Source organism: Colletotrichum destructivum, chromosome 8, assembly GCF_034447905.1.
Source record: "Colletotrichum destructivum chromosome 8, complete sequence".
Taxonomy (NCBI): Eukaryota; Fungi; Ascomycota; class Sordariomycetes; order Glomerellales; family Glomerellaceae; genus Colletotrichum; species Colletotrichum destructivum.
Genome location: NC_085903.1, coordinates 2,448,783 through 2,474,966, shown reverse-complemented (window position 1 = coordinate 2,474,966; position 26,184 = coordinate 2,448,783). Strand labels below are relative to the sequence as shown.

Here is a 26,184-nt window from a genome sequence, read left to right as displayed (position 1 = left end):
TTATCGCGGCAGTCGAACATCCTGGCCACTAAACAAAACCCACCATCTTTTGGACTCACGGGCCCTGAGAAATGGTCCCACAACTTGAGATGGATTCCCGAACAAGACACTAATTTGACGCCCGAAGGCTTTCGTGCTGCAAAGTGGCCAAAGGGCTAAGAGTACCAAACCAAAAGTCACCATCCTCCCTATCCACACCCAAGGCCACCCGAAGAGTATTCCTCTGTTAAGACACTTGAGAATCAAGTGAGAATTGTAAAAGTACACGTCTGGCCTAATTAATCCTCCGTTATTTCGGTCTTGAGACTTTGCTTCTTTGTCAGTGTCTGGATCTCGGAGAGCTTGAATCCTTCCTTGGTCGCATTGGGCCGGGTGTTTAAGCGCGTCGATATGTTGGTCTTGAGATTGCATGAAAGATGATTTGAATGATTCGAAACACAGGATTCTCTGCGGTGATTCCAATAGGGGCTGCGGAATTCTTTCACCATCTTCTCGACACCGACAATGGAGTATCCTGTGTATGGCTCCTTCGGGGCTGGATCCAACAACTTGTGTCTGTCCATTTCCTTGGTCAACGCCCCAAGGAGCATGCTGGAACATTCAAAGCTGCAATATGACACAGACGATTCCTTACGGAAAACATCCAATAGAGTCTGAAGAGTATTCAAGATGAACTCGACCGCTTCTTGTCTTTGCCGGTCGATCAGGTCTATTTGCGGTCAGCTGGCTCCTGTTGAGAGTACACTGAACAAAACGACTCACCAGTTACGATCGACGGGATCGGAAGTTCTAGCGTCATCACCGGCTCCGTGCTTTGGGTGACCGCTATCTTGGTCATCTGGGAGAAGATATCGTCCTGTTGAAAGACGTATGAGACGAGGAGCCACAGGACCATGTCTCGGCTGTAGTCGGTGGGAAGCTTTTCGTTGAGCCCATCAATCCAGATGGATGCATAGACTTCTGTGACCTCAAGAGAGTCGTAATAATCGACAAGAACAGCAATCTTTGCCAGCATCTCGAGACTGATTTGACGGGGAATGCTTCTCGATTGCCCGTGAATGACTCGCATCAATATCAGAAGTGCTTCAGAGTTCCATTCCGACGCGTCGATATGATGATAGCCGTCGGTGTGTTTCATGGCGCCTTCCTTCCAAGGACCTCTGAGCTCGGCTTCGAATGTGTTTGACGCCAGCGTAAGATGTCGCGACGAGACGAGATACTTGATTTCGGGCTCCTCTTTTGGCTCTGATGGCGGGTCCAAGGGCGCCGGCACCGGCGTTTCATCTTCTGAGGTTAGGGAGTCCCAAATGTCATCCGCTGGCGGTGGATAGTTGTGATAGTCTGGGACCGCATGTTTCCCGTCTCTGCTGGAGGTCAGATCAACTCTGTCCAGGAGCATCTTGACAGCGTTGCATCAGAGAGAGAAGAAACTACTTACATCCGCTTTGGCGAAAGACATTCGATTTCCTCTTCTTCATCCCATACGGCAAACGGCGTGTTGGGGTTGCGGAGGATGAGTAGTACGTCTCCGTCTGGGTCGATCTTGTGGAAGAATTCGTCAGCCATGACGGTTGTGAGATGGACGAAAGGTGGACGAAAGAGAGAACTAGCTTGTTGCAAAGGTTTGCCAATTTCGAGAGGAAGACCCGGTTCTTATCCTATTTTCTTTTCCCTCTTGTTCGCTGGGTTGCTCTAACCTATTTGCTTCTACTGGCGAGTCTATGGTGCGGGCACACAGCAACAAGCATGTGAGTGGGGGTGAAGCTGCTGGCCTCCTGCATGAAGGATGGCCAATCACTTGCCATCATGTTGCATGTTTGCCTTTTGCAAGCTGAAAGTTTCAAATGGAATTTGACCTGCTGGGCTTGCTTCATAGGATTGGCCAGGCAGCAGAGGCAACCAAACGGCAGTCGACCGGTGTGGTTCAGGAAGCGGTGGCTTCATCTCAATGATTCCTGTCTTCTCACCCGGACTGGGGCATGCTGTGTGCATGATGATTGGCTTGATAGCGGCAGCAATCCGTCAAAGGTTGCAAGGTGCTCTGTGTCTCCTTGGAAATTGGGGTTCTCAGCCACACTGGTTTGTTTGCAACGACGCAGACGTTGACTCTTCAGAAGTATCAAAACAGTCTTGAAGACGCCTTTTTCGACCGCGAGACACGCTTTGATGGGAGTTGCAGATGGACGCGAATGCATCCCGCAAGGTTGGCAGCAATGAAGGCCACAACTTGCTGCAAAGGAAGAATGCAAATAAAGAACATACAGACTGTTTCTAGTCTTTTGATGCTACGGCCCGACGCCCGATTACTGAGCTTCTACAATTGTGTGGATGGACAACAGGTTGATTAAGCCAAATTAATTCAGATATGACCATTCCTAACTCCGTCCACGGAGATGAACAACTTTGAAACTCAACAAATACACCCATGACATGCTACGACCCAATTGGAAGAGGGCCTCCCTCGTCCGGTTCACTCCAAAAGCATTGATTGCCACCCCGCGGAGAGGGTCAGTTGGGCTTCCACTGATCCGCGGGAAACGCCTTTGGCCTCGGACAACTCCATCTCCCAAGCCCTCACTGAACCCCACCATCCGCGGCAAAGTCAACAACGGCGATATCGTATCTGGATAAATAGTCTCAAGAGGCTTCACTTTGAGGAGATTTTGGTCATCACTCAGCATACACAGACACTTCCCTCTCTCGACATCCAGACACTCCTTCACCATGGCCTCCGAAAGCACCGCCGCCTTCTGGGCCAAGACCGACAAGTACCTGATGTCCACGGGCGTCCCCTACTCGCCCATCATCATCAGCAGGGCCAAGGGCACGAAGCTCTACGATGATCAGGGCCGCCAGATTCTCGACTTTACGTCTGGCCAGATGAGCTCCCTCCTGGGCCACTCCCACCCGGAGATCGTCGAGGTTGTCCAAAAGTACGTCGCCGAGCTGGACCATCTCCTCAGCAACATGATCACACAGCCCGTCGCGGACCTCGCAGAGAGATTGGGCAAGCTGCTCCCCGCCCCCCTCGAAAAGGTATGCTCCCTCTGTTATGTGTGCATGCTGCGATTTCCATCGGCTCACCTTGCTTACTACCCGCAGTCCTTCTTTCTCAACACCGGCTCGGAGACAACCGAGGCGGCCATCAAGATGGCCAAGCTCCATACGGGCAAGTTTGAGATCGTCGCCATGTCGGCCAGCTACCACGGCCTCACGCAAGGGTCCGGGTCCGCGACGTACTCGGCCGGCCGCAAGAACGGCGGCCCCGCCATGCCGGGCCAGCTCGCGTTCCCGGCGCCGTACGCGTACCGCTCCGTGTTCCGCAAGGCCGACGGGTCCTACGACTGGGAGGCCGAGATGGACTTTGGCTGGTCCATGATCGACCGGCAGAGCGTCGGGTCCCTGGCGGCCTTCATCCTCGAGCCGATCCTCTCGACGGGCGGCATCCTCGACCTGCCCGCGGGCTACCTGCGGCGCATCAGCGACGAGTGCAAGAAGCGCGGCATGCTGCTCATCCTCGACGAGGCGCAGACGGGGGTCGGGCGTACGGGCAAGATGTTTGCCTTTGAGCACGACGGCGTCGTCCCGGACATCCTGGCGCTGTCCAAGACGCTCGGGTGCGGGCTGCCGCTGGCCTCGGTCAGCACGACGGCCGAGGTCGCCCGGGGCTGCAAGGAGGCCGGGTTCCTCTGGCTCACGACGCACCTCAACGACCCGCTCACGGCGGCCGTGGGCAACAAGGTGCTCGAGATCGTCGTGCGCGACGACGTGGCGGGCAAGGCGACGGCGCGAGGCGAGCAGCTCCGCGCGGGCCTGCTGAGGCTGCAGGACAAGTACTGGTGCATCGGCGACGTGCGCGGGCGCGGGCTGCTGCAGGGCATCGAGATCATCTCCGACGCCGAGACGAAGGCGCCCGGGTCGGACCTCGGGCAGGCCGTCTCGGACCGGGCGATGGAGCTGGGGCTCTCCTGCAACGTCGTCAACCTGCCGGGCATGGGCGGCGTGTTCCGGCTGGCGCCGCCGGTGACGGTGACGGCGGAGGAGATCGAGGAGGGGCTGAGGATTCTGGACGAGGCGTTTGGACACGTCTTGGAGCAGCGCGAGAAGACGATTCCGGTGGTGTAATTCGGCGGGGGAGATACTGTAGAGGTGTGGCTAAACTTGGACTTAAGAGGCGTATAAAACACAACGTGTAATTGATCAATCAACCTGAACCTGGTAGTTTAATTGGTAATTTAATTTGCCATTCTTCAACTGCGTTGCTTGTAACATGCGCAGGTTGCAAGACTGAACTTGAACTGGACACACACCCTGAGAAACATTGAGGGGCATGATTCATGTTGTCAGTTACTCACTTCAAGCAATGCAATGAAGGACAGAAGACGTCTTGGTAAGGTAGTTCATGTTGACAGTAAGCCGTCGTTAGAATGCAGAGACCGACTTAACAAAGTGGGTTTCTGAGGGTTGCAACCCTGTCTCAATGCTGCATATTCACACTTTTGTGAACCTTGATTCAACAACCAGCGGCGGACATAGCTCAATTGGGAGAGCGTCAGACTGAAGTTAACTTCAATCACTTAATCTGAAGGTCGTGTGTTCAATCCACACTGGCCGCATGGTAAATCTTTTGTTTTTGAAGTCTTTGATTTCTTGTGATCGAGATACACTCAGTCACTCACTCAGTCACTCACTCCATCGATGTTGTGTGGCATTCGCGATTTCATCGATCAACTAATTTGCAAAGCAGCTTTTTTTTTCTTTTCGCTGATCTTGTGTGTAGAATCACATTGATTCCTTTTTAATATACATGCATACATACACTCACAGCCCTCTTATTCCTCCCCTTCAAGCCTTTCCAGCACTGCCGCATATGTCGATCCACCGCTCAACCTCCTCCTGCAGAATGTTCATCCCGTCCTCCATCAGCTGCGACAGCGGCTTCTTCGCTGCGTTCTCCTGCAGGTGGACGTTCCAGACCTCGAGGAGCAGCTTGTTCACATTCAGCTTGATCGCCCCGTTTCGAATGCACCGCTGCAGGATGTCCGCGCTGAAGTCGTTGGTGCCGTGCAGCGCCATCAGCACGCGGCCGCCGATCTGCCCGTTGATGCGGGCCAGCCGCTCGTAGTCGAGCTCGGGGCCCTTGGGACCGTAGTCGCCGTGGATGTTGCCGATGCTGGGCGCTAGGAGATCGATCTCGGCCTCGATGAAGTCCTCGACCTCCTCGGGGCTGGTGAACAGAGCTAGACAAAGGTTGCGTCAGTTCAGTCCAGTTCAGGGGCAACTCGTGTGAATCGTCGTCCTTTTCGTGCGGCTTACCCTCCAAATCCCCCGTGTCCGCGATGCCGTCCTCGCCGCCGTTGATGCGCCCGCTCTCGGCCTCGACGGCGATGCCGTGGTCGTGGCACACCCGCGTGAGCACTTTCGTCCGCGCCAGGTTCTCGGCGTGGTCGTGGTGGCTCATGTCGACCATGATGGAGTCGAAGGGCAGCGTCGCGGTGATGTCGCGGATCTGCGCCTCGTCCTGGGCGTGGTCGAGGTGCAGCGCGAGGGGCACCGTGGCCGACTGGACGGCGGCGGCGACGGCCCACGGCAGCGTCGGGAGCTGCTTGACGGTCGAGGGGAACAGCAGGATGAGCATCGGCGACCTCTTGGCCTCGGCAGCCCTCACGAGGGCCGTGAGGTGCTCGACGTTGTAGCTGAGATGGGGTTAACGTTTGTTCTGTGCGACCGACCGTTGTCGTTTGTTGATTAATTTACTTACGCGACGGCGGCGAGGACGCCGTATTTGCCCTCGGTTGCGGCTTGGAGAATCCGCAGAGTGCGGTTCTGCGACTTTTTATCCGACCAGGCTGACATGATGTTGAAGGCTCTGCAGGGTTACCAGGTAAAGTAGAATGACAATACTCAAATCAATGAAGGCTTTTTCAATACACGGCACAATGGCTTCTTATCCATACGCTTTTGACATCGGCGAACGTACCACTGAACCCCGCGTCACGGAGCGGGGATCGGGAACATGTGCCTCGAGACGGTGCTGCTCCTCACTTCCTCGAGACGAGGCCATCACGTTTACTTCCTTTCATCAACTCCATCTATCGTTACCTGACTGCTTGCTCTATTATATACGCCACCTGAGTATGCTCTAGCATTGGTACAATCTCTCTCTCATTTTGTTTGGGTCTTGAATTGTTCTGCGAGTTAGCTCGCGGTGGCATCCCACCCCGGACCGCACCATTCCCACATTCCTGCAATCCTGACCATGAGAGTCTGTCAACGTTCGACAACTCAATCAGCACTGACATAGCCATTCCAAGTTGCAGCAGAGTCAAATGTCAGAGTTGGAGAGCTGGTCATTATCTCATCCGCTGGCGGCTGAAGAGCGACTGTTTGCCCCGCAAGGGACACACATAACTCACCAACGGTCCAATAGCTATTTCGGCAAACCGGCAGCTAGCTGGCTGGCTGCACACAGCAACAGGCTACAGCGCGAGTTTAGCGGCCAGCTCGCCCAGCCAGTGTTCTCGTATCGGCCCTCATCAACACTCTCCAAGGAAGAGCCTCGACAACTCAGTCTCCATGGGAGCATGTTGCGAATTAAATACAATAGCAGTAGTCGCCAGGATGCTCACGTCACTTTCGACTCCAGCAGTGCGCGTCTCACTGTTCGTCCTCGACCGAGACTGACGGAAGACCAACCAACCAACCCCTTGTCATTGCAAGTCTCGTCACAGCCGCGGGTGCCTATGTGGCATTCCCTGTTCAGGTGATGTCGAATCTGACCAACGCAACTTAGCGTCGCTGATCCTCCTGCAGGCTGCCTGCGCAACACCCAATCCGAGATGGCGCCTTTCGAGGCTCGGTCCGCAGCTTATTCACAGAAAGCTAGCTAGGGGCGGTTGAGTGAGGCTGGCTGGCGCACGATGGAACAGGCCACGCCGTCAGCAGTAAAACCATGCAGGCCTGTTTGTAGGTCACGCAGACACGCAGGGGGATGGCTGCGCTGGCTGCGCTGGCAGACAGACACCATCAACATCCAAGGTGGACTGAGCCCCGGGCACCAGCCTCTTCGAACAGATTATTTCTTCATCAACTGTCTCTCGTGGCATCATCACAGACATCTCGCGACCCTGAGAATGCCGGAGACATCATGTCGGAACTTAAGAACTGGACGCGCGAGGCCGAGATCGCCGTGCTAGACGACGTAGCCACCGCCCAGAGCGACAGCTCCGGAAGCACTCCGTCGCCGCCCGGCCAGCCCTCGGAGGAGACACACGTCGACAGGCCCGAAACCCCGCCGCGACCATGTTACCCATCACCCAGCATCCCGAACCTCCGCCTCCCCGGCTTCGCTCACATCGACGGCGACGTCGACGGGCTCGGGTACAACGAGACCTCGGTCGACATCGTCTGCGTGCCGTGTCCCGGCGCCGACCCCGTTGACACCTGGGCGCGCAACCCGCTTCCCGAGGGATACTTCGGACGGCCCGGCGACGACGTGCCTACTGTGTCACCGACCATCGGCCGCCATTTTCCGAGGGCGACGCACCTCTGGGTCAGGCAAGGGATCCGGAAGGAGGTCAGCAAGGCGCGCGTGCTGCTGTACCGCCACCGGGAGCTGGCGGACGGCGTCACCCTTGAAGAGCTCGCCGACGATCTCATCGAGCAGGTCTGGAGCGTGAGATATGGCCCCGTGAGTGCTTCTCGTCCAGGTTCAGCGGAGAGAGACTGGAAGGGGGAGGAGACTGACTTAATCGCAGCAACGGTCGCGACCTCTCTTCTTCATCGCCCATAGCGTTGGTGGCCTGGTCGTCAAGATGGCGCTCCTCAGGGCCACCAAGAGTGTGGAGCACAAGCCGTTCATGTACAACTGTCACGGGATCTCCTTCTTTGGTGAGCTGCTCAACTCCCCTTTGAGATGTCTGACATGAAGTTGCATCTCTTCTAAACTGCGGCTAGCAACCCCCCATCGAGGTTCTAGCTACCTTTCGATGAACAACCTCGAGGACAGCATCCGCCGTCTTCTGCGCCTGCAACGATCTCTCCCGCGCTCCATCTCCGACTCCCTCCGGCTGGGCCACAAGCCGCTCCTCACGATGCACGAGGAGTTCTCCAAGATCGCCAGCGAGCTCAGGATCTGGACCTTTTACGAGACGATCGACTCCCAGCTGTCCGGCTCCGGCTCGACCAGCCGCGGACCGGCCAAGGAGGTCCGTTTCGGCGCCCCCATCGCCTCCATCAAGTCGTCGCTCGTCGGCGTGCGGCAGGAGCGCGTCTTCTCCCTCGACAGCGAGCACGCCAACTGCGCGTCCTTTGGCGAGGGGAACGCCGAAACCATGGCCGGCTACCTGCGCGAGCTCGCCGCCGCCGTGGACAAGGCGACGGCGCTGAGCGAGATGCACGTCCACACGCCCCTGAACCTCAAGACGCGCGTCAAGGTCGAGATCATCGGCTTCTTCGAGGACCCGGACGCTGAGATGGAGTCTGCCATCCGCCTGTACTTCACCAAGCTCCACCTCCAGGAGTTCCTCGATAAAGGTCCCGAGCGGTGTCTGGAGGAGCGGCTGAGGCGGACGGCGCTGCGGCCGTCCTCCGATCCGGGTCCGGCTACGGCTACGGTCCCGGCTGGGCCGGGCCAGGAAGACTCCCAGACGAGCAACAACGGTGGCCTCGGGATCCTGTCCGGGTTCCAGGAGCTGGGACAAAAGATCTGGCCGGGCCGCTCCGACTCCGGTAGCCGACCCAAGACCTCCGACTCGGAGAGTCAGGACTCGCCGGGGATCGTCGTCACCCGCCCCTCCATGGCCGGCGGTTCCAACTCGGCGCCCGTCGACGCCGTCCGGCGGATGCAGAGCCTTAAGGTGCCGGCCCTCTCGCCGCCGGGATTCGGCCGGCCGTCCAGCCGGAGCAGCAACGCCGAGAGCACGCGCTCAGACCCAACCGAACTGGAACTATCTCCAAGGGCCGCCGCCAACGCGGAGCCGCCGGGGGTAGAGGTCGGCGTGGAAAAGAGCCATTCCGAGCCGTTGTCCAGACGACAAGATCGGCTGTCACGGGCTTCGGCCCTCGATGACCTGACGGCTGGGTTTTCGAGGCCCGACCCGGCCAGCAGGAAGTTCATGTGGATACACACGCCGTTCACCAACCCGTCTTGGGTGAAGGTCAGTCCGGAGGTTGGCTTGTCCCTGATGTTCAGAGTGGTGTACTCACATGGTTTAGGATGTCCTTGGAAAGTTGGCGAACTCCCACGATCCGAGCTTCATCAAAGTATCCAACTCCGACAACTGGGCCTCGAAACATGTCATCGGACGGCATTCCCAGTCCCAAGCATCCTTCGTCAAGCCAGCCTGCAACTTTATCCCTCCAGGATCGGGTAAAGTACCCTATAGATCTCATGTCGAACTACCATACTCTCATGTACTGACCCCGTTTGCTAGCTTCTTCGCCGCACCCGTCCCCGAGTCTGTCTGGCCGTACGAGCCCCGGCAGCGGGCCCTCGTCAGCCTATCTGTACATGTACCTCCCGTTCCTCCACTTCGACACATACATCAACGTTCTCCGCCGACGGAATTTCATCAAGCGCCGCATGCAGCATGGCCGTGCCCGCCCCGTCCCTCGGGAGATCGCCGAGCTGGAGTCCGCGGAGCTGCGGATGATCTGGGAGTACATCGGCTACGACCCGCCCCTCAACTATCGCCGTACCCTCGACCAGTTTGCGTATCCTTCGCTAAGAGACACCTGGGCCCGGGATGACGACCAGATGCTATACAAGCTGACAAAGGATCATGCGCCCAGCGGCGCGGACCGGAACCACCTCGGTCTGCAGAGGAGACAGACGAGCGGTTCAGCGTGGAGTCCTATCGAGAAGCTGACTCCCTCCAGCACGGATCTACCGGATGAGGAGCCGACAAACACGGAAGATGAGGACCAAGACCTGGAGGCGGCCATCAGGGACGGGAAAGTACTCATGGTCGACCAGCTATGGTTATGGGCTATCGATACGAGTGAGCCCAATTTGCACCTTGTATAATGTGACGTAGTAGAGTCTCGGTCGCGCTGACATCGGATGCTAGCAACCCTGTCGACGTTCTTCAACAGGCGAGAGTCGAAGCCGAAAGAGGGACCGCTCTTCCAGCAGGCAGACCTCAGGAACAGCGTGTACAACGAGCTCAATGGCGATTTGACGGGGCGCTGCGAGAACGCGCTGGACCTCGCGGCCTTTATCGTCCTCCACGCCGTCACCGTCCTGCTCGACCGGTCCTCGCACCCGGACCTGGAAGTCTTCAGGATCTTCGAGGAGGCCATCAGCATGCTGGTGAGAGGCACCTCCTTTATAAACCCCACCAGTTTCCACACACACGCACTGACCGAACGAACAGACCGAACGAATGACCTCCTCGCTCAAGCGCTTTCGCATGCAGACGTTCAAGGATTTCGGCGGCGGCGGCGGCGGCGGCGGCGTGGACTCGGACTCTGACACCGATAGCAACCGGCCCGAGTCCATCAAGAAGCGCCACAAGCGGGAGCTCGAGGAGGCCGAGCGCGAAAACCGCGAGAACACGTCGGCCCTCATGGAGCTCCGCGACCTCGAAGACGAGCTCAAGTCCCTGGAGCGGCTGTTCGAGACCCAGGACGGCGTCGTGCGGAACATGAAGGCCGCCCTCGAGAGCGACGAGGTGAGGCACCAGACGCACAACGGGCAGATGTACCTCGACGAGGCGCTGCACAAGTTGGACGAGTACAAGAGCCAGACGATGGAGATGCTGAAGAGAGTCGACACGACGAGGAACGATGTAAGTTTTGGACCCCCGGTTGTGTTCCCAACTCTATAGATGGGGTTTTTGCTTATACTAATTTCTTTCAACCCTCTCTCGCAGTACGAGAAGCTTCTCGAGATGGTCCAGCGCAAGGCCCAGGTCGACGAGGTCCGCTGGTCACGCCTGCAGACCGAGCTTGCCTCCTCGCAGAACCTCTCCGTCATGATCTTCACCACCTTCACCGTCATTTTCCTCCCCCTGTCCTTCTTCACGAGCCTGTTCGGCATGAACACGGCCGAGTGGGAGGCCCAGGTCCCGAGCATCAGATTTGTGGGCGCCGTCTCGCTGCCGCTGTCCGCCTTCATCATCGCCGCGGCGCTCGTCGCCGCCTTCAGCGGCCGCGCGCAGGGCCTCGTGCGCACCGCGTACAAGGGCGGCAAGGGGGCCGTCGGCGCGGCGGGGGCGCTTCTCGGTAAGGTTGTGCCGCGAGAGAAGCGGGAACGGAGGCAATCAAAGAGGGCGGAGAAGGCAGAGAGGAAGCCGAAGAAGAGGGACCGCGGGTACGACTTCTGGCAGAGCGTGAGGCGGGAGAGGGCGAGCGAGTATCGCATCCCGGAGGTGAACCGGAACAAGGCGAGAGTCTAGCACGGCATGGCATGGCATTGGCATGGCATATTGACACACAGCGTAGCAGTTAGGTCACCACACACACCGCATTTGGATTCCTCTTTTCCATGTACTCATACTGTACAACGAGAGAAACCTTGAGCGTTATACAGACTTGATAATGTTTACAAAAACCTAATAGCCCGGAAATGTGACGTAGAATAACTTAATTGCACTTCAGCGAGTAGCGGAAAGCCCGTTTGGGGTAATCTATACGCAGTAACGACAGTCCTGTGAGCTGTGACTGTGTTCCTCATGGAGACGTTCAGCAGATAAACATTGAGTAATATCGCATGTGGTTTGACACATTATACACTTCGCCTTTTGGCAAATAAAACTACAGATCGGACGTTCGTTTAAGAAACGAATCACTGCTTCAAGCCGCAGGCAGAGGTCTGCTTCTGGGGATGAGTGGTTCGTCAGCTCAGAGATTCGTTTGGCTCTTGGGGGTTTGGGCGCAGGAACTTCATTTCAGCATTCGCCCTTTTCATCAGTGCATGAGCGACTCCGCATGGCAAGCCACGTTAGGTTGATTTTGTTGCGGGCCAAACACACTGCCCACCTACCGTGCGTCTTCTGCCGCCGTTGGCGCCTTTGGTGCCCGAGATGGTTTGTTCTAACAAGATGAGGCGGGTGGTCTCGTTGCGGCTCATGCCATTACCAGACCATCCTACACACCCGACAACTCTCGGCAGTGCTTCTGGCCACCCGGTGGCCAAACCAAACTCGTCCAACGTTCTCGGGAAACGGAAGCCCGCCGGATGAGTTGGGGATTTGAACTCTGCTCCTCGTTAGGGCCACGATACGGACGTTGCGGCCGTTTCGGTCAACCTTGTTAGCAAAAAGTCCACCCCTCCCCCAAAAGTATGGAAGAATCGGAGGATCAAACACGCATCCCGCCAAGGAGGGAGGGAGAGCTGTTGGAGAAACGGTCCGAAACGAATCCCGCATTGAGAGAACGGCACGAACCGGGCGCGGGATGTCTGGCCGCCGCTGTGGGGACTGGGTGTTCACGAACGACGTCTATCAAAGCTGGCAGCGGGAAGACAACACTGTGGACGTTGCGCTGTGGCGAGGGGGGAGGGGGGGAAGGGAGACCAGGACCAGGAAGGTTGTAAATGAACTGTTTTCTTACCCAGGGAGAAAGAAGAAGACGATGAAGAAGAAGAAGAAAACTCACATATCCCCGCTCTCCTGTGTGTCTGCAGTTTGCATGATCATCATGGGCCTCCGGATCGTCCCATGACGGGTTCAGATGCCAAGACGCTTAGTTGGCGATATGCACCCGGCATCAGCATCACCCTGGATGAGATTCATGCGCTGATTTTGGAACTTTTCTTCTTCTTTATTTTTCCTCAGATGACCTTGTCCTTATTGGCGACTACGAGACCGAGACGCCGTTTCCATGCCACGAGAGCAAAGCTGCCCCCTTCGTTCTTCGTGCATGAGAACCATAGGATGTGGCCGCGGTCGGCACGGCCTTGGTCGTCCCTCACGAGCGTGTCCCGCCAACTGTGCGCCGGCCACACCGACGCAGACGAGGAGGACGAAGCGCACGTCTCAGGGTGATTATCGACTCTCCCTCTTTCTCTCTCTCTCTCTCTCGAGAGAGAGGACAGGACGCACGGTCATCGCGACACGTACCGAATCCAGCTTCTGTGGGATCCGCTGCTGGCGCCCTTCGGCATGCTCGGCCGTGAGTTCCTCGTTTTCTTCGACGGCTTCGACGGCTTCGAAAGGTGCGGTCCGGCCGTCAACGTGTTTCTTGAGAGCGAAGTTGCCATCTTGGGCGACAGGTTAACTTAGGTTTAAGGTGCTCATCACCGCGCGCATGTGGTGTTAGGGAGAAGAGAACGCGGCTGGGGTTCCCTTTGCCTTCTTGGCGGCGTGAGAGTTGCGAGAGAGATGAATCATGAAACCGACTCACAACCTCTGCCAAGGATGCAGAGACGGAAGCAAGGCCTGCGCCAAATGAGTTGTATGCAACGACCGTGCTCTTTGTCTATCTCATCATCTTTGGGACCGTTTCCTACTTTTCTCCATGCAATCAAACAAACCCGGGGTTACAGAGTGTAACGTGGTCCACATTCCGTTATACTTGGTCTGGTGTTGAGATGGGGGAGGGGGGACATATTCTCAGTCGGAAGAAGGGGATAGGGACCAACATCCGACGCGAATCCGAAGCGGAAATGCCGCGGGTTTCGTCCAACCTCTTATCACACGTCGAGATCGATGTTGAGCCGCCCCCCCCTCGCCGACGCTTGCGCAATAACATCGACTGATATCTCGAGACTGAGCACAAAGACTCCGGACTGAGCCTTGGCAAAGAAATCCCGACAGCAACTACCAGTCGTTGACTGCCATGAGCAATGTTAACCTCGGTTGCCTGAGTCTGGAGTCTAGACAAGGTGCATCAGAGCCCAATCCATCAACGCCACATTCGCCGGATCCGATGTGCCGCCGATCAACATCATGGCCTTCTTCGATGCCAGCATCAGACGCATCAAGGACTAGCCGCCATCTCAGAGATGCCTCGGCATGAAGGTGGTCGCCGTCGTTGCCCATCATGACTTCGCTCCCAGCGCAGGGTATGAGAGGCTCAAGAGTATCACCGGTCAGTCCGCCAAGACGTCTCCTGCTCAGGTTCACGCCAAGAAGATGGCCTCGACGTCGATGGGGCTTTTGGAAAGACTGACGATATCGACGATACCAACGCCGGCGCCGGAAAAGGACACACGTGCAGCACCGCAGCTTTAGGGAGATGCTTCACGCGGAGAGCTATAGCGAGCCGCTCGTGAAGACGGGCGGGCGCAGGTCGGCTTGCAGGGAAAAGGAGGCCGGGCGGAACTCGGCAACAGTACGATTGTGAGAAAAGCTCGCGAACGGGCGTCGCGCATTTTGCAGAGGAAGAGAAGAAGTAGGAGGAGGAGGGGGACCAAGCGACGACGCAAAGACCTCCTCGTCCGCGAGTACACTAAGGCGGGCGCGTCAGGGATCCGTTTCTTGTAGCAGTTGGGAATGGGGGAATACTGATTCGGGTACGAGGAGTAACGGTAACGTTCCCGACTCGGCTGCTACTACTGCTATTCGCGCTTCTCCCGCTCTTCCGACTGCTGATTTTGTCACTGGCGTGGGAGCGTGTAGGGGAACTCCGAGACGGCGGGAAACGTAAAGGCCGTTAAACTCGAACGGGAAAGGCACGGGCTGGGTTCAACGCTGTACGTACGTACGTTCGAACACCGTTCGTGTGCAGTAGACAGACGGGTTATGTGTGTGTGGTTCGGCAAGTGATAGCCGCAATGTTTTGGCATGTATCTTGAACAAGGAGGGGGAAACACTCCCGTGGTGAAGGGCCGTTTGACGCATCGAGACATGTCCGGCAGAGGACATCCAAAACGTGTCAGGTTCGTTCAATCGAGAACGACGACACTGACTGGTGACTGACTGGTGACTGACTGGTGGCTGACTGGCGGACTGACGGAATGTTCACGAGAGGAGGAGGAGGATGAGGGGAACAGAGACTTGGCTTGTTTGACTCTTTACCTGACAAGGCATATGTCGCTCGTCTCTACAGTGACCCTGGCGGCATCCTTCGATTTCCTGTCTTGGTAGAACGATGATGCAAACCAAAGAGTAAATTCCGTCCGTTCAAGGAGACGTCATCAAGACCATCCCTTGTCTGCGTTGCTGGTTTTGGCTAAGCGGCGCGATGTCCTGCCGAGGCCAGCCCTACCTTGATCAGGCAGTGTGCAGGTGGTTCCTTCGGCCCAGGATCGTTCCGTGGAACGCTTGGGTGCAAAAGTAGGGTTGATGAGACCGAGGCGTAGGGTGGTTATGTGTGTGCATGTGTGTAAGTGTGTGTGAGAGAGAGTGTGTAAGTGTTTCTGCGCATCCCCCGCCTCCCAGAGAGTCGCAGGTCCACGTGCGCCAAGTGAGAAACGGGTTTCAAGACGGCGCATCGAAACATACTCATCGAGAGTATAATAGTTCGTCCCGGTCACCCCAGTACCCATGTCGCCCGTCTTCCTCCCCCCTCCTGCAGCAAAGCGTGGTTTTGCCAAGAGGCATGTTTTGTGCTTGCTCCTTTTTCTACATTTACTTCGCTTCCCCTGTACCTTTTACAATACAATATTTTTTAAAACACTTCGATTCTCCTTTGCATATTATCTGATAACACTTATTATCGATATCTTAATCGAGAAGCAGTGACCCTATAATTATAGAAGGGGGAAAAAAGCCATGAAGCTGACGATCACTCTCGCGGCGGCCGCCGCCGCGATGCTCGCGTCCATCTCCGCCGCGGCCCCACTCGAACGCCGAAGCTTCGGTGCCGTTCTCCCGGTCACCCCGGAGGAGATCAAGCTGGTCGAGACGGACGCCCGTGGCTCCCTGCCCAACTCGGCACCGCCCCCGAAGCTCGAGCCGAGCAGCCTCACGGCCTTCCAGCTCATCCAGTTCAACGAGCAGTTCGAGGTTGCCTTCTTCACCTCCATGCTGGAGAACGTCACCAATGGGGGGCCAGGCTGGGAGACGCCGGAGAAGGAAAAGATGATGGAGGCGCTCAAGGTCGTCGTTGCTGTACGTTGATTATATGCAACCTTTGTTATGATGGACTGCGACGTATAGGGAGGGGGGACTGACACTTTGCAACAGCAAGAAAAGCTGCACGCACTCGACGCCAAGGGGGTTCTCGACCACTTCAAGGCCTTCTCGCCGCCGCCGTGCCAGTACCAGTTTCCGACAAACAGCCTCAAGGAGGCCGTGGCCCTCGCCGAGACCTTCACCTCCGTCGTCCTCGGCACCCTCCAAGACGCGAACCAGCTGCTCGCCAAGAACGGCGACGCCGGCCCCGTCCGCGCCGTCAGCGCCGTCATCGGCCAGGAGGGTGAGCAGAACGGCTTCTACCGCAGCGTCCTCGCGCGCCCGCCGTCCTCGCAGCCCTTCCTGACGACCTCCATCGCCCCATTCGCCTTCTCGGCCCTGCAGACCTTCGTCGTCAAGGACTCGTGCCCTTTCCGCATGTCCCAGATCGACATCCCCACCTTCGCGCCCCTCAACGTCGCCCAGATGGCAAAGGCCGGCGAGGTCGAGCCCCGGACGCAGATGCTCTCGTTCGAGGTCGACCTCCGCGAGATCGTCACAGCCGGCCGCTTTCTCGGAAAGGACAGGGCGCCGCTCTTCGTCACCTACCTAAGCGGCCTCAACGTGCCGCTCAGCGTGCCCGTCACGAACCCGCAGTGGGACGGCGCCCGCATAGCCTTCGAGGCCGAGTTCCCCTTTGAGAAGAACAGCATGTACGGCCTGTCTATCGCCGCACTGACCTACGAGGGCAAGTTCACCAACCCGGACGACATCCCGAAGGCGACCCTGGCAGGGCCTGGGTTGATTCAGGTCAACAAGTAACCGAACCAGTGTGCTTTGGGGGGGGGGGGGGTTCATGCTTGTTTGTGGTAGCGCGGTGACATGGAGGCAAAGCATTCGGCAAAACGTTTGGATGATATCCCGGGCCAGCGGCGTTTACGGTGTTAGAAGCATAGACTAGCAATGATTTCCAGCGATCACTAATGGTTGTCAAGTTCAATCAATCGATTTTGTAAGACGCCCGTCTCAGTTGGGAGTCCTTCCAACTGAATAGAAAAGTGACATCAAATACTGTTCAGTCACCACACTCCCATGACACACCGGCGGTAGGCCTCTCAAGGTTGATTATCGCGGACTTGGACTCAAGCATCCATATGGCCCTCTTGTCAGGTCCGAGCAGATGCCACCCCCTCTTTGCATCTCCTCGGTTCTCGAGCCCCCATCAGACAACAACGGACAATACAAGTCAACAAAACTATGACGCTACTACTGACTGCGGTGTGTTGGATAACATCGGATGAGGAGTCATTCAACCAACCACGGATGGCTTTTCCGACGCAAGGCCGCATCTGGACCTAAAGAAGGAAATGAGCCGCGATTAACCTGATGACTACTCCCTCGTTGGAGCCGGATACGAGATTTGCTTTTCCGATTCACAGTTCTCCATTGGTTAGCATGTCAGATGTCAACGATGCCATCTGTGTGCATTTACGCTGGTTACAAAAGCTTCTCGAACCTCAATGTACCCCCATCCATGTCTTCCGGCTTAAATCCAGATTACGGGGATTTCGGAGATCTCTTCAGCCCGCCGTTCAAAACACCACACGCGATCGACAACACGGCCGACACCTGAGCACGAATCGGGTCGATAACCCAAAAAACGACCATCTCGCTAGTTGCAGACGCAGGCCGCGGACCTTGCCTACGGTAGGGCCCTGTCACGCATCCCGTCTCAGATGCTACCAAAACATCGGATTCAGGGGTGCCATTCGACAGTTCGGACGTCCACTGCAAGCGCAGCACATCGAGTCGCGAGCGAAAGGATAACCCGGCAAAGGGGGGGGTGGGGGGGTGCCAGTCGATTAGGCTCACTCAGGGGTTCGGTAACCACTGTTGCCGACCGAACAAAGGAACACCCGGAGGAGCCCAGGTCAACGGCGGGCGAAGACTGGTTGGCGCTCTGATCGGCCGCGTGACAGCAGTTCGAGAGCCCGTTTTATCAATTGGCAGCTACCCGTGTCTGACCATTCGTCACCACCCGCTTGCTTACTCGCAGTGTGTTGAACAAGCGGAAACAAGAGCCTCATTACAGCATCGAAGACGAAGAGGTGAAGGTCAGATATCAATCACCTGGCCTATCGGCCGAAGAGAGAGCGGAGCAAGATTGGTCGAGTGGCTGTGTAGACCTTTGACTTCGGCCTCATATTGGGACAGGCTCAGGGGCACGTCTCATGTAGATGCCGTCGACTCGGTCGAAAGAGCTTCGGCAAGTCTGTCGATTAGCACCCCCTTAGCAATGGAACCTCTGTGATTGGCGCAGAGGCAGAGTTCATAGTTCAAAGTATGGGGCAACAGCGTCGGTAGGTTAAATCTTCAAGGTGGTAAAAGCTTGGCAACAAGTTTTATTCGCGATGCTGAAAACTCAAACCATTTCTCCGCGGTCTGGGCCGGTGGATCGCTACGTATTTCTCCAGGTAGGGGCCGCCGAACGGCCGACGGTTGGTTGGTGTGTGTTGTTGGAGTTCTGTTTAAACCAACTCAAAATATGGAGCCGGAAGCGGATAGTCCGCCGTATGAGACGGAAAATAAGACAAAAGTAATGCTTCTGTTTAGTCTTTTGCCTTGACCTAACTTGAAAAGTGTTTGCCTGTGGGGTATGTTCTGGGTCTCTACACCATCTGATGGTTGAGGGTAAAATGGATGGCTCTCTTGTTTATCATCAGGCTACAATCGCAAGTAGTTTCAATGCCGACAGCAGTGGATTAGCCAGCTGTTACGCTTTCTATATTTTGATGTTGGGGTCCCAAGAATGCCGCTAAACGTCCTTAGCTTTACAAGAGACGAAACCTGCTGCACAATCAAGTTGTGAGGAATTGTGTAGAGTGTTTGGAACTGGCTTCAGAGGAGTTGTGTCTTTTCTACAAGAGATGGCTGCATATCAAGTTGGGACGTAGCCCGGATTGCTAGACAAAGCCTCAAGTCATCTTGTAACTACGTGTTCCGGTTGGGATGTTTTCTAGGTGCGAAAACAACCAATCATGAAGGAAAGCCGAAGGTCTCCGTATCCAATCAACCTCCACTGGAGTAGGAGTGTGATGTAAGTTCCGACAATATTCTCTGATCTACATTCTGTTTACAAGTTCACGTTATACTAAAAAAGTTGAACATCATGAAAGAGCTTGTCTATCTTGGAAGACTTCCTCACCCAAGCTGATCCTGAGGAAGCAACACAATTTGACGGGTTTCTTCTACCAATTCTTGCGCTGAATAGCGTTTGGCTTACAGCCCATTCTTATAGCTAAGCAGATTCAAAGGCTCAGATTCTCTATGCACCGCTCCCTGTTGCATCCCCATCATCATCATCATCATCATCATCATCATCATCATCATCATCATCATCGCCCGCAGAGATCATAGACAGCCCTTCACGCTCATCATTTTGAGCCAAAGTTGCACAACTAGCGACACAGGTCATCTTGGGCCAACTTATCAACACACTGCGTTTCCAAAAGATCAAAGATAGCCTTCGGTACCATTAGGAAACTATCTATTCAAGAGGTATTTCGAGTCGTTTCGTTTAGTCAACTGTATTTGTTTTTAAGACATTGTGTCTTTGAATACAAGCGGGCGCTAGGTTCAGTTCCATGCAGTTTTCGACTGCTACCAAACTTCCCGCACAGCCGCTCGTGGGTTTCCCAAAGTTCCAAGATGATTTGACATCGTTGACCGAGTCGTGTCCTTTCTGCTTATCCTACAACACCGAATGCCTCGTCAGACGTGTTCCAATCTGGTAGCCCCGCCGCGATACATCTTGAATCAGCCCTGCTTCTCGTTGTAAATCACGTCGACCATCTGGTCAATATTGTATTAGCACAGATCGTAATCCCACCCAAACCAACAGATGAATTCACTCACCAAAAAGGGACCCAGGTACGTAAGTGGAACCCCAGCTTCGTTGCTCCACATGTTAGGAGTACCATACCCCCTCATGTTCGGGCAATTCGTGAACTGCGGTGGGTTGTACCGGGTGTCCATTACCTCAAACGGGTTGAAATCGAAGTTGAACTCGCACACAGGGAGGTTGGACTGAGGGTCGAGGTTCGTCAGCCGCATAGTCCCAATAAAGGCTGCGCAACAGGAACACGTCAGTACACAGGAAGGCCACTTACCACGCAGCTCAGCATCAGGTCCTTGGCATCAAACGCCTCGGAGCCGTTCTTCCCGCGGCACGACTGTGAGTCGATGTACAGCTCATGCGGCGTGGTCCAGTTCTTCGCGAAGGCGACGTCCAAGATCTCCTTCATGCGATCCATGCCGATGTCTTTACAACCGTGTCAGACTGGCTTAACAAACGAGGAGATGTGTGCAGCTCAGGGACGTACCATTGGCTCTAGCAAGACCGTAGGAATCTTTACCATCGTACCAAATTGGGCCACAAGTATTGAATTGGTCCAGATTAGTACAGTCGTACGGATCGATCGGGATCTTGCGCGGATCAACGCCGGGACTGCGCATTGTTGTTTAGCTAGTGTAGAAAAGAAAGACGACTTGGCAAGCTGGCTAGACTCACTTCTTCACGACAAAGTAGTCCATCTGCTGAAGCGCCTCGTTGAGGGTCCACTTGAGAAGGTTGTGATACATGAAGTCGGTATTTTCCGGGAGATTTGTCCTGAATTTCTGTGGCACGTCTCAGTCAGTGTGTGCTGTCCACCGACTCGGGGACAAGTATTTTCCCAACATACTTGACTGAAGCCGCCATTCGAAGTCATGGCGTAGAACTTATCGAAGTCGGTTTGGATAGCAGTCAAAGCCACCCCGACGTTTTTTTGGTATTCGTTCACGTGCTCGGACAAAGCGGCCGAAAGCCCTTCCCACGGAACTGGGTTAACCTGCTTTGGGGGGAACAACAGGTTGACCAAACCAGCACCACCGCCGAGAACGCCTATGACAGAAGCGAGAGCCATGCTCGTATACACGTAAGCGCCGAGGGGAGGGAATATCATCTTGGTGCCCACGAGCGTTAGAGTCCTTCTGTGGTCTTTGGGCGATGAGAGCTTTTACTCACAGCTAGCTGGCCAGTTGTGATGGCCCAGATGGGAGCAAAGAGCGGCGTCTTGGCATTCTTGGTCTTTGGAGGGGCAACGACTTTGACAATCTCGGCCACCGCACCGCTATCCCGATGTGTTAGATCGTATTGGGGGAGTGCTGGACAGAGGGGGAAAAAACATACATGGCAGTTGCCTGGCCTTGCATAAGCGCCTGGTGATAGTTGGTCCAGAAGAGATTGATCGCTAGGATAGGACAGTCGTTAGCGTTTGCGTTCTCAGAGAAGAGGACGTTTCGGGACAAGCTGACTGTAAATGTTCCAGATAACCTTGCTCGACAGTTAGTGACTACCCGTGGTGCGCAGGAGGGGGCAGTACTCACATAGAATTCCTGATAAGAGGCGTACTCGTCGTCTCGCCCGCTGGGTGGCGGAGTGCATGCGTTGAGGGAGATGAAGTCACAACTCCATGTGATCAGCCCCTGCGGACCAAGTCAGAAATAAGATAGTCTTCAGGGTTTTGACAAAGGCTGCCTTCATACCGCCGTGTCCAAGTAGCATTGGGAAAACCCTTTGTTTTGCTTTTTGCACCTTTCAGAGTTCTTGGACCACCAGTCCTGGAAGCGTTGTTAGAGCGGAAAATATTCCCAGGGTCGAGATGCCAAACATACGTTCAGGTGGTTGTTCACTTCCAAGACCTGCCAGCATTCCGGCTGGATTCTGTTTCAATGATTAAAATCACGTCAGCAAGTTGATGAATGAAAAAGAATCCCTTCGTTGCGGTGGTGACGCCATACCCATCTGGCGATGAGGGAGAACATTTGTCGATGGTGACTTGGCGAAGCGCCAACGCCTGCGACTCCTCCCCGCTCCCGCTGGACTGAACAAGTGCAACCGGCGACGCATCGGCCGCCAGAGAGAAAAGAGTGACGAGATTCCAGAGAATCATTATGATTACCGCGCTTTTGAGAGCTGCAGTCCAAGAAGAAGAAACGAGCGGAAGTGATGTTCAGACGACGGGCTCGGATCCCAACAACTCGGCGGCGGAAACAGCAAGAGACTCCAGGGCGTAGTTATTGGGAACGCGGACAAACTCCAGTCTTGCATTGTCAACGACGGTTCTCCGGTCGCCGTTCCAATTAAGGAGCGCGTTCGCATGACATCGGCTTCCCCGCAAGCGGTGCCTGAGTTTACGGCCGGGCACATAGGAACAAGGTTTGATGAAGGGCCTTTCTCCAAGTATCATCCTGACTCCTGGGGCCGTGTTGACACAAGGCATGAATCAGTGCTGCAACAGGATCGGCAAGCAACTTTCGGGTTTGGGAAAGGCAGTGTACCTGAAATAAATTGCATACGACAAAAGTCCTATAACTCAACAACATATACCTCTGGGTTGGGGAGGCCTTGTTGGTCTTCGTTCGGATGAGGGCCGGATGCAAGGGGGGGGAGGGGAGATAGGGGGGGGATAATTGCTCTCCCTCACGTTCTGGGACATGATATCGCTGTAATTGGTTGCTGTGGCTCTAGCTAAAACGTCCCTTGGTCAACCTTATTCTTTTACGACCGCTCCCCATCCGGAACTGTTCGTCCCATTTCCTTCATCTCTTCCGGCGCTGGTAGGGTCGGTCAGCGTGTTGCGCGGTCTAGCATCTACAAAGAATCAGACACCACCGCAGAAGTCCCATCCTGAAGCCCCGTTCAGACTTCCTGTTGCAAGCATTCAATCTCTCATCATGCGATCTACCTCTTTCATTCATCTACTCACCTCCTCGGCATACATCACCTACGCGGTAGCCGACAGCTGTTGCTGGAGTGACTACTGGGCCGAAAACAACTGGCTGTGGCTCAACTGGGACGAGCCCGCGGGGGCCGTGAAGTGCGGTCTCAGTGGCCCGTTATATCCCGGCACGAAGTGTAGCGTCGAGAACTCGAAGGACTCCAACGGCAACATCCAAGCCCTTACGAACGTCACCTTTGGTAACGACACGCAGCCGTTCAAGTTCCGCATCGGCATCGACCCCAGCAGTTGCAAAACGTTACCCGACGACAAAGTCGTTACTGGATGGGAGGGCTGGGGAGCGTACCTGTTCAAAAACCACGATTTCAATCAGGAGCCCCTAAACATGTGTGTTCAAGACAACTCGGCCTGAGTGGAATGTGAGTGCTCTTTGCTTGCCTCGCCAGCAAAGCTTTACACAGGGGTTTGACAGCAAAATAGGTCCGGGATGCTTTTGGTGTATGATTCGCAGTTTGCTGAGATGGTAACCATGGTCAACTATCTGTGAAAAGGGGGTTCAAATTACAAAGGGGTTATCATTTTCTGAGGGATGGATCATCACTTCATGTAAACTAAGGAGTCAACTTTTCCATAATCAGGTTGTCGTGGTAATTCACAGCGGTTTTATTGTCAAGATGTGAGCTTTCAAAATCAACCCTCGCTCCATATTTAGCAAGCAGCTGAATGCTTTTACCTGGTGACTTTATCTTTTGTTCTTGTTTCTTGGTTTCACATTTTGTTTTCACATTTTGTTTTAGGTAGTATATTTTTCCCCCCTCGTTTCTATGTCTCATTTTGGTTTCTCATTCTCGCTACTCATTTTCATCACTTATCTTCATCGCCCATTTAAATCACTCATTTTTATCACTTTATTTATATCTCCTATATTTACCTCTTGTTCAACTATGAGTCAAATTACGGATGAATAGATTAGGCTAATAGGTTTTCTGTTTGCGTCGTACGAATCCATTCCGACTTTAGCAATAAGCTTTGTTTTCCGGCTTTGATCCTCCTCTTGCGCCAAGATGTTTGAATCGCTCACCTATAGCGCCCTGCTCCAGTCATTCCCGTTTCTGGAAGCAGCTGATGGAAATAGCCAAACGAGGCTGGTGTCGGCTCGTGATCGAAATGTTACGAGTCCCGTTCCCGTGGGCGGGATCGCTGGCTGCCTTGGCGTGTCACGCGTCGCCGGCGGCCGCTCGATTATGGATCAGACCGATGTCATCAAGACAATCTGCGGAGCAATTGTCGGGGCTTGCCATCGTCATATCGGGTCGTGTGACCTGTCGATCAACGTTGGCACCGGCGTAAAAAGGTGACTTGGGTGCGACATATTTTCTATTTCTTCTATATCAAGCGGTTGGATCGTTATGATCGGCGGGCTATTCGGCCCAGTCTGTTCTTGTTGACTCGCGCAACAACGTTGAGCTCGGCCACGCACCGCGCGCCCGCCCCACCGGGAATGCTATCTCTTCCGTAAGGTTCTCGAACGACGAACGGTCATCTTCCCGTCTTACCCCGCGTCTCTTGATCGAGGTAGCATCGTAAGGCCACATGCCGACGATAACATTGGTCTGGGGTGGCGTGTCGAATACGACGGGAGCACGAATCAGTCTGCTGTCTGGCTGGGGCATCTGCAGGATTGACAATTTTGGAGAAGCCATGATCCCCGACATGTTGTTAGTTTATTTCCCCTGCCGACTCAGCCGCGTCAGGGACCATCCTATTTCGAGACTCCGCGTACGGCTACGGAGATTGCAATCAAACCCAGCCACGGCCTGGACTGGGCCCGTACGCGCACTCGAGGGAACGTGGACTAGACAGATAAGTATGGCCCAGGCCTGCCGTCCGTGACCAGCATGACGGCAGTTAAGAGGGCGTCCATCACCTCGTGGGATTCAGCCCTTTTACTCTTCAACGTTCCAGACTCTCATCGACCTCGCTCTCACAAGACTTGTCTCTCTCCTCAAACCAAGGCCGGGTCCTTAAGAGTGAAAACAATGTTGCTGAGACTGCTGTACTTCTGCCTCTCATTGGCACTCGTTACCTTCCCTTTGTAAGTCTGCCGTCGACCCAGCCCTCGCTCCTTGGGAGAGCGGTGCCTCTAACAGAGAATAGTGCTCTCGCAAACGAACACGCAAAGTGCTACTGCGTGTTGAACAATGCCTCCCACAAGAGCCTGACTGACAAGGCATGCGAAATCTATCGGACGACAATGAAAATCTTTGAAAAGGACAGTCCGGAAAGCGTCAATACCACAATGCTGTGGCATGTAAGTTACCCCTCTCTCTCTCTCCCAATCTCAGGACATATCCTATCTCCCCTGGTCTCATTTAAGCTTTCATGTTACTTATTCCGGGGATTAGGTTTGTGCGACAATTGCACCGAAGGATGGGGGCCGGATGCGATACGTCTCTGGGTTTGGCGGCAAGGAATTCAAGAACGCGTGCATACAGGCCAAGACCACCGGAGTCCTCCAGGACGCCAGCGGGGGGGAAGTAGGATCAAAATGCAGCAACTAGAGTCAGGTTACTTGGTTGCAGGGTCGGGGAGGGAGGGATGGATGGATGGCGTTGACGATGGCAACAATCATAACAGAACATCACAACAACAGCCAGCTTGTAAAACAAAGCGCTGCGACGCCCCTTAGGCTGAAGCGGCAGAATTGTATTCCTAATTCGAACAAAATGAACAAGACCCATTCTTACTCTGTGGGCACTACAGTTTACGATGGTGGGGGGGCAAGTTCTCTCCATCTCCGAGTGGTTCTTCAACTCTTGGTGATTCTCATTGGTGGATTGGTCACGTATACAACATAACGGTACAGCTACAGTCATCATTCTATCCAAGATTGTCCTGGTAGCTTGATGTTAGCGCGCTAGATGAGAAACCGTACTACCGGTGGTCAATCACTCTCACCACCTGCAGAAGACAAGCCACCAGGTCTTTTGGTGGGAAAAGAAAGGATACGGACCAGTGACGTTGTGTTTATCTTCTCGCGTTGTAGGACAGCAGGATTGCGTGCTCAACGAAGGTGTTACTAGGCACTTGGCACGGCGATGAGACACGGCATTGGTGATATGGTAGTGGTGGTAGTGTCATGTCTCACCATACGACGATGCTTCTTTTGACAGCGGTTGATTACTGATGGTAACACAAGGTCAGTGAGGACCAGGATCAGGAATCTCCGGAAGAACCTATGGCAAATGCGGAAAGATAACAAAACAAAATAAAGTAAACAGACATTTATTTCAGCCGAGTACTTAGCCGACAAACTCTCTTTACACAAAGGAACCCACTTGCCACGGGGTCTGCTTTTTTGTGTATCAGCACACACACGTAACAGGTGGGAAAACGATAAC

At 54.9% G+C, this 26,184-nt stretch overlaps 10 protein-coding genes across 10 annotated transcripts; 6 read left to right on the top strand and 4 right to left on the bottom strand.

Annotated features, from left to right (window-relative positions):
• Positions 1–278: 278 nt before the first annotated feature.
• On the bottom strand, positions 279–1,566 carry CDEST_12617 (uncharacterized protein; the record flags this gene model as incomplete). The annotated part of the gene is made up of 3 exons (XM_062928773.1): positions 279–709; positions 763–1,364; positions 1,439–1,566. 3 exons carry the CDS (start codon positions 1,564–1,566, stop codon positions 279–281), a joined length of 1,161 nt encoding a protein of 386 aa, XP_062784824.1.
• Positions 1,567–2,724: 1,158 nt separating this feature from the next.
• Positions 2,725–4,125, top strand: CDEST_12616 (Putative aminotransferase class-III, pyridoxal phosphate-dependent transferase, major; the record flags this gene model as incomplete). Its single annotated transcript, XM_062928772.1, has 1 exon — positions 2,725–4,125. One exon carries the CDS (start codon positions 2,725–2,727, stop codon positions 4,123–4,125), a length of 1,401 nt encoding a protein of 466 aa, XP_062784823.1.
• A 598-nt stretch (positions 4,126–4,723) lies between these two features.
• CDEST_12615 (Putative fructose-bisphosphate aldolase, class-II, aldolase-type TIM barrel) lies at positions 4,724–5,981 on the bottom strand. The gene is made up of 3 exons (XM_062928771.1): positions 5,762–5,981; positions 5,317–5,696; positions 4,724–5,240 (listed from the first exon to the last, which is right to left on the bottom strand). The coding sequence occupies exons 1-3, from the start codon at positions 5,854–5,856 to the stop codon at positions 4,846–4,848; spliced, it is 870 nt and encodes a 289-aa protein (XP_062784822.1). The 5' UTR covers positions 5,857–5,981; the 3' UTR covers positions 4,724–4,845.
• A 1,166-nt stretch (positions 5,982–7,147) lies between these two features.
• On the top strand, positions 7,148–11,399 carry CDEST_12614 (Putative Mg2+ transporter protein, CorA-like/Zinc transport protein ZntB; the record flags this gene model as incomplete). Its single annotated transcript, XM_062928770.1, has 8 exons — positions 7,148–7,690; positions 7,758–7,890; positions 7,957–9,158; positions 9,217–9,370; positions 9,435–10,001; positions 10,071–10,312; positions 10,377–10,790; positions 10,875–11,399. 8 exons carry the CDS (start codon positions 7,148–7,150, stop codon positions 11,397–11,399), a joined length of 3,780 nt encoding a protein of 1,259 aa, XP_062784821.1.
• Positions 11,400–12,779: 1,380 nt separating this feature from the next.
• Positions 12,780–13,226, top strand: CDEST_12613 (uncharacterized protein; the record flags this gene model as incomplete). Its single annotated transcript, XM_062928769.1, has 2 exons — positions 12,780–12,985; positions 13,040–13,226. 2 exons carry the CDS (start codon positions 12,780–12,782, stop codon positions 13,224–13,226), a joined length of 393 nt encoding a protein of 130 aa, XP_062784820.1.
• A 537-nt stretch (positions 13,227–13,763) lies between these two features.
• CDEST_12612 (uncharacterized protein) lies at positions 13,764–13,988 on the bottom strand (the record flags this gene model as incomplete). The annotated part of the gene is made up of 1 exon (XM_062928768.1): positions 13,764–13,988. The coding sequence occupies one exon, from the start codon at positions 13,986–13,988 to the stop codon at positions 13,764–13,766; it is 225 nt and encodes a 74-aa protein (XP_062784819.1).
• Positions 13,989–15,659: 1,671 nt separating this feature from the next.
• CDEST_12611 (uncharacterized protein) lies at positions 15,660–16,823 on the top strand (the record flags this gene model as incomplete). Its single annotated transcript, XM_062928767.1, has 2 exons — positions 15,660–15,998; positions 16,074–16,823. 2 exons carry the CDS (start codon positions 15,660–15,662, stop codon positions 16,821–16,823), a joined length of 1,089 nt encoding a protein of 362 aa, XP_062784818.1.
• A 2,702-nt stretch (positions 16,824–19,525) lies between these two features.
• Positions 19,526–22,123, bottom strand: CDEST_12610 (uncharacterized protein). The gene is made up of 13 exons (XM_062928766.1): positions 21,843–22,123; positions 21,717–21,765; positions 21,588–21,662; positions 21,429–21,527; positions 21,357–21,375; positions 21,232–21,292; positions 21,067–21,172; positions 20,744–21,004; positions 20,572–20,678; positions 20,384–20,508; positions 20,171–20,322; positions 19,917–20,087; positions 19,526–19,853 (listed from the first exon to the last, which is right to left on the bottom strand). The coding sequence occupies exons 1-13, from the start codon at positions 21,992–21,994 to the stop codon at positions 19,818–19,820; spliced, it is 1,413 nt and encodes a 470-aa protein (XP_062784817.1). The 5' UTR covers positions 21,995–22,123; the 3' UTR covers positions 19,526–19,817.
• A 495-nt stretch (positions 22,124–22,618) lies between these two features.
• CDEST_12609 (uncharacterized protein) lies at positions 22,619–23,451 on the top strand. The gene is made up of 2 exons (XM_062928765.1): positions 22,619–23,202; positions 23,264–23,451. Exon 1 carries the CDS (start codon positions 22,779–22,781, stop codon positions 23,193–23,195), a length of 417 nt encoding a protein of 138 aa, XP_062784816.1. The 5' UTR covers positions 22,619–22,778; the 3' UTR covers positions 23,196–23,202; positions 23,264–23,451.
• Positions 23,452–24,822: 1,371 nt separating this feature from the next.
• On the top strand, positions 24,823–25,344 carry CDEST_12608 (uncharacterized protein; the record flags this gene model as incomplete). The annotated part of the gene is made up of 3 exons (XM_062928764.1): positions 24,823–24,878; positions 24,941–25,094; positions 25,189–25,344. The coding sequence occupies 3 exons, from the start codon at positions 24,823–24,825 to the stop codon at positions 25,342–25,344; spliced, it is 366 nt and encodes a 121-aa protein (XP_062784815.1).
• Between the last annotated feature and the right edge of the window lie 840 nt (positions 25,345–26,184).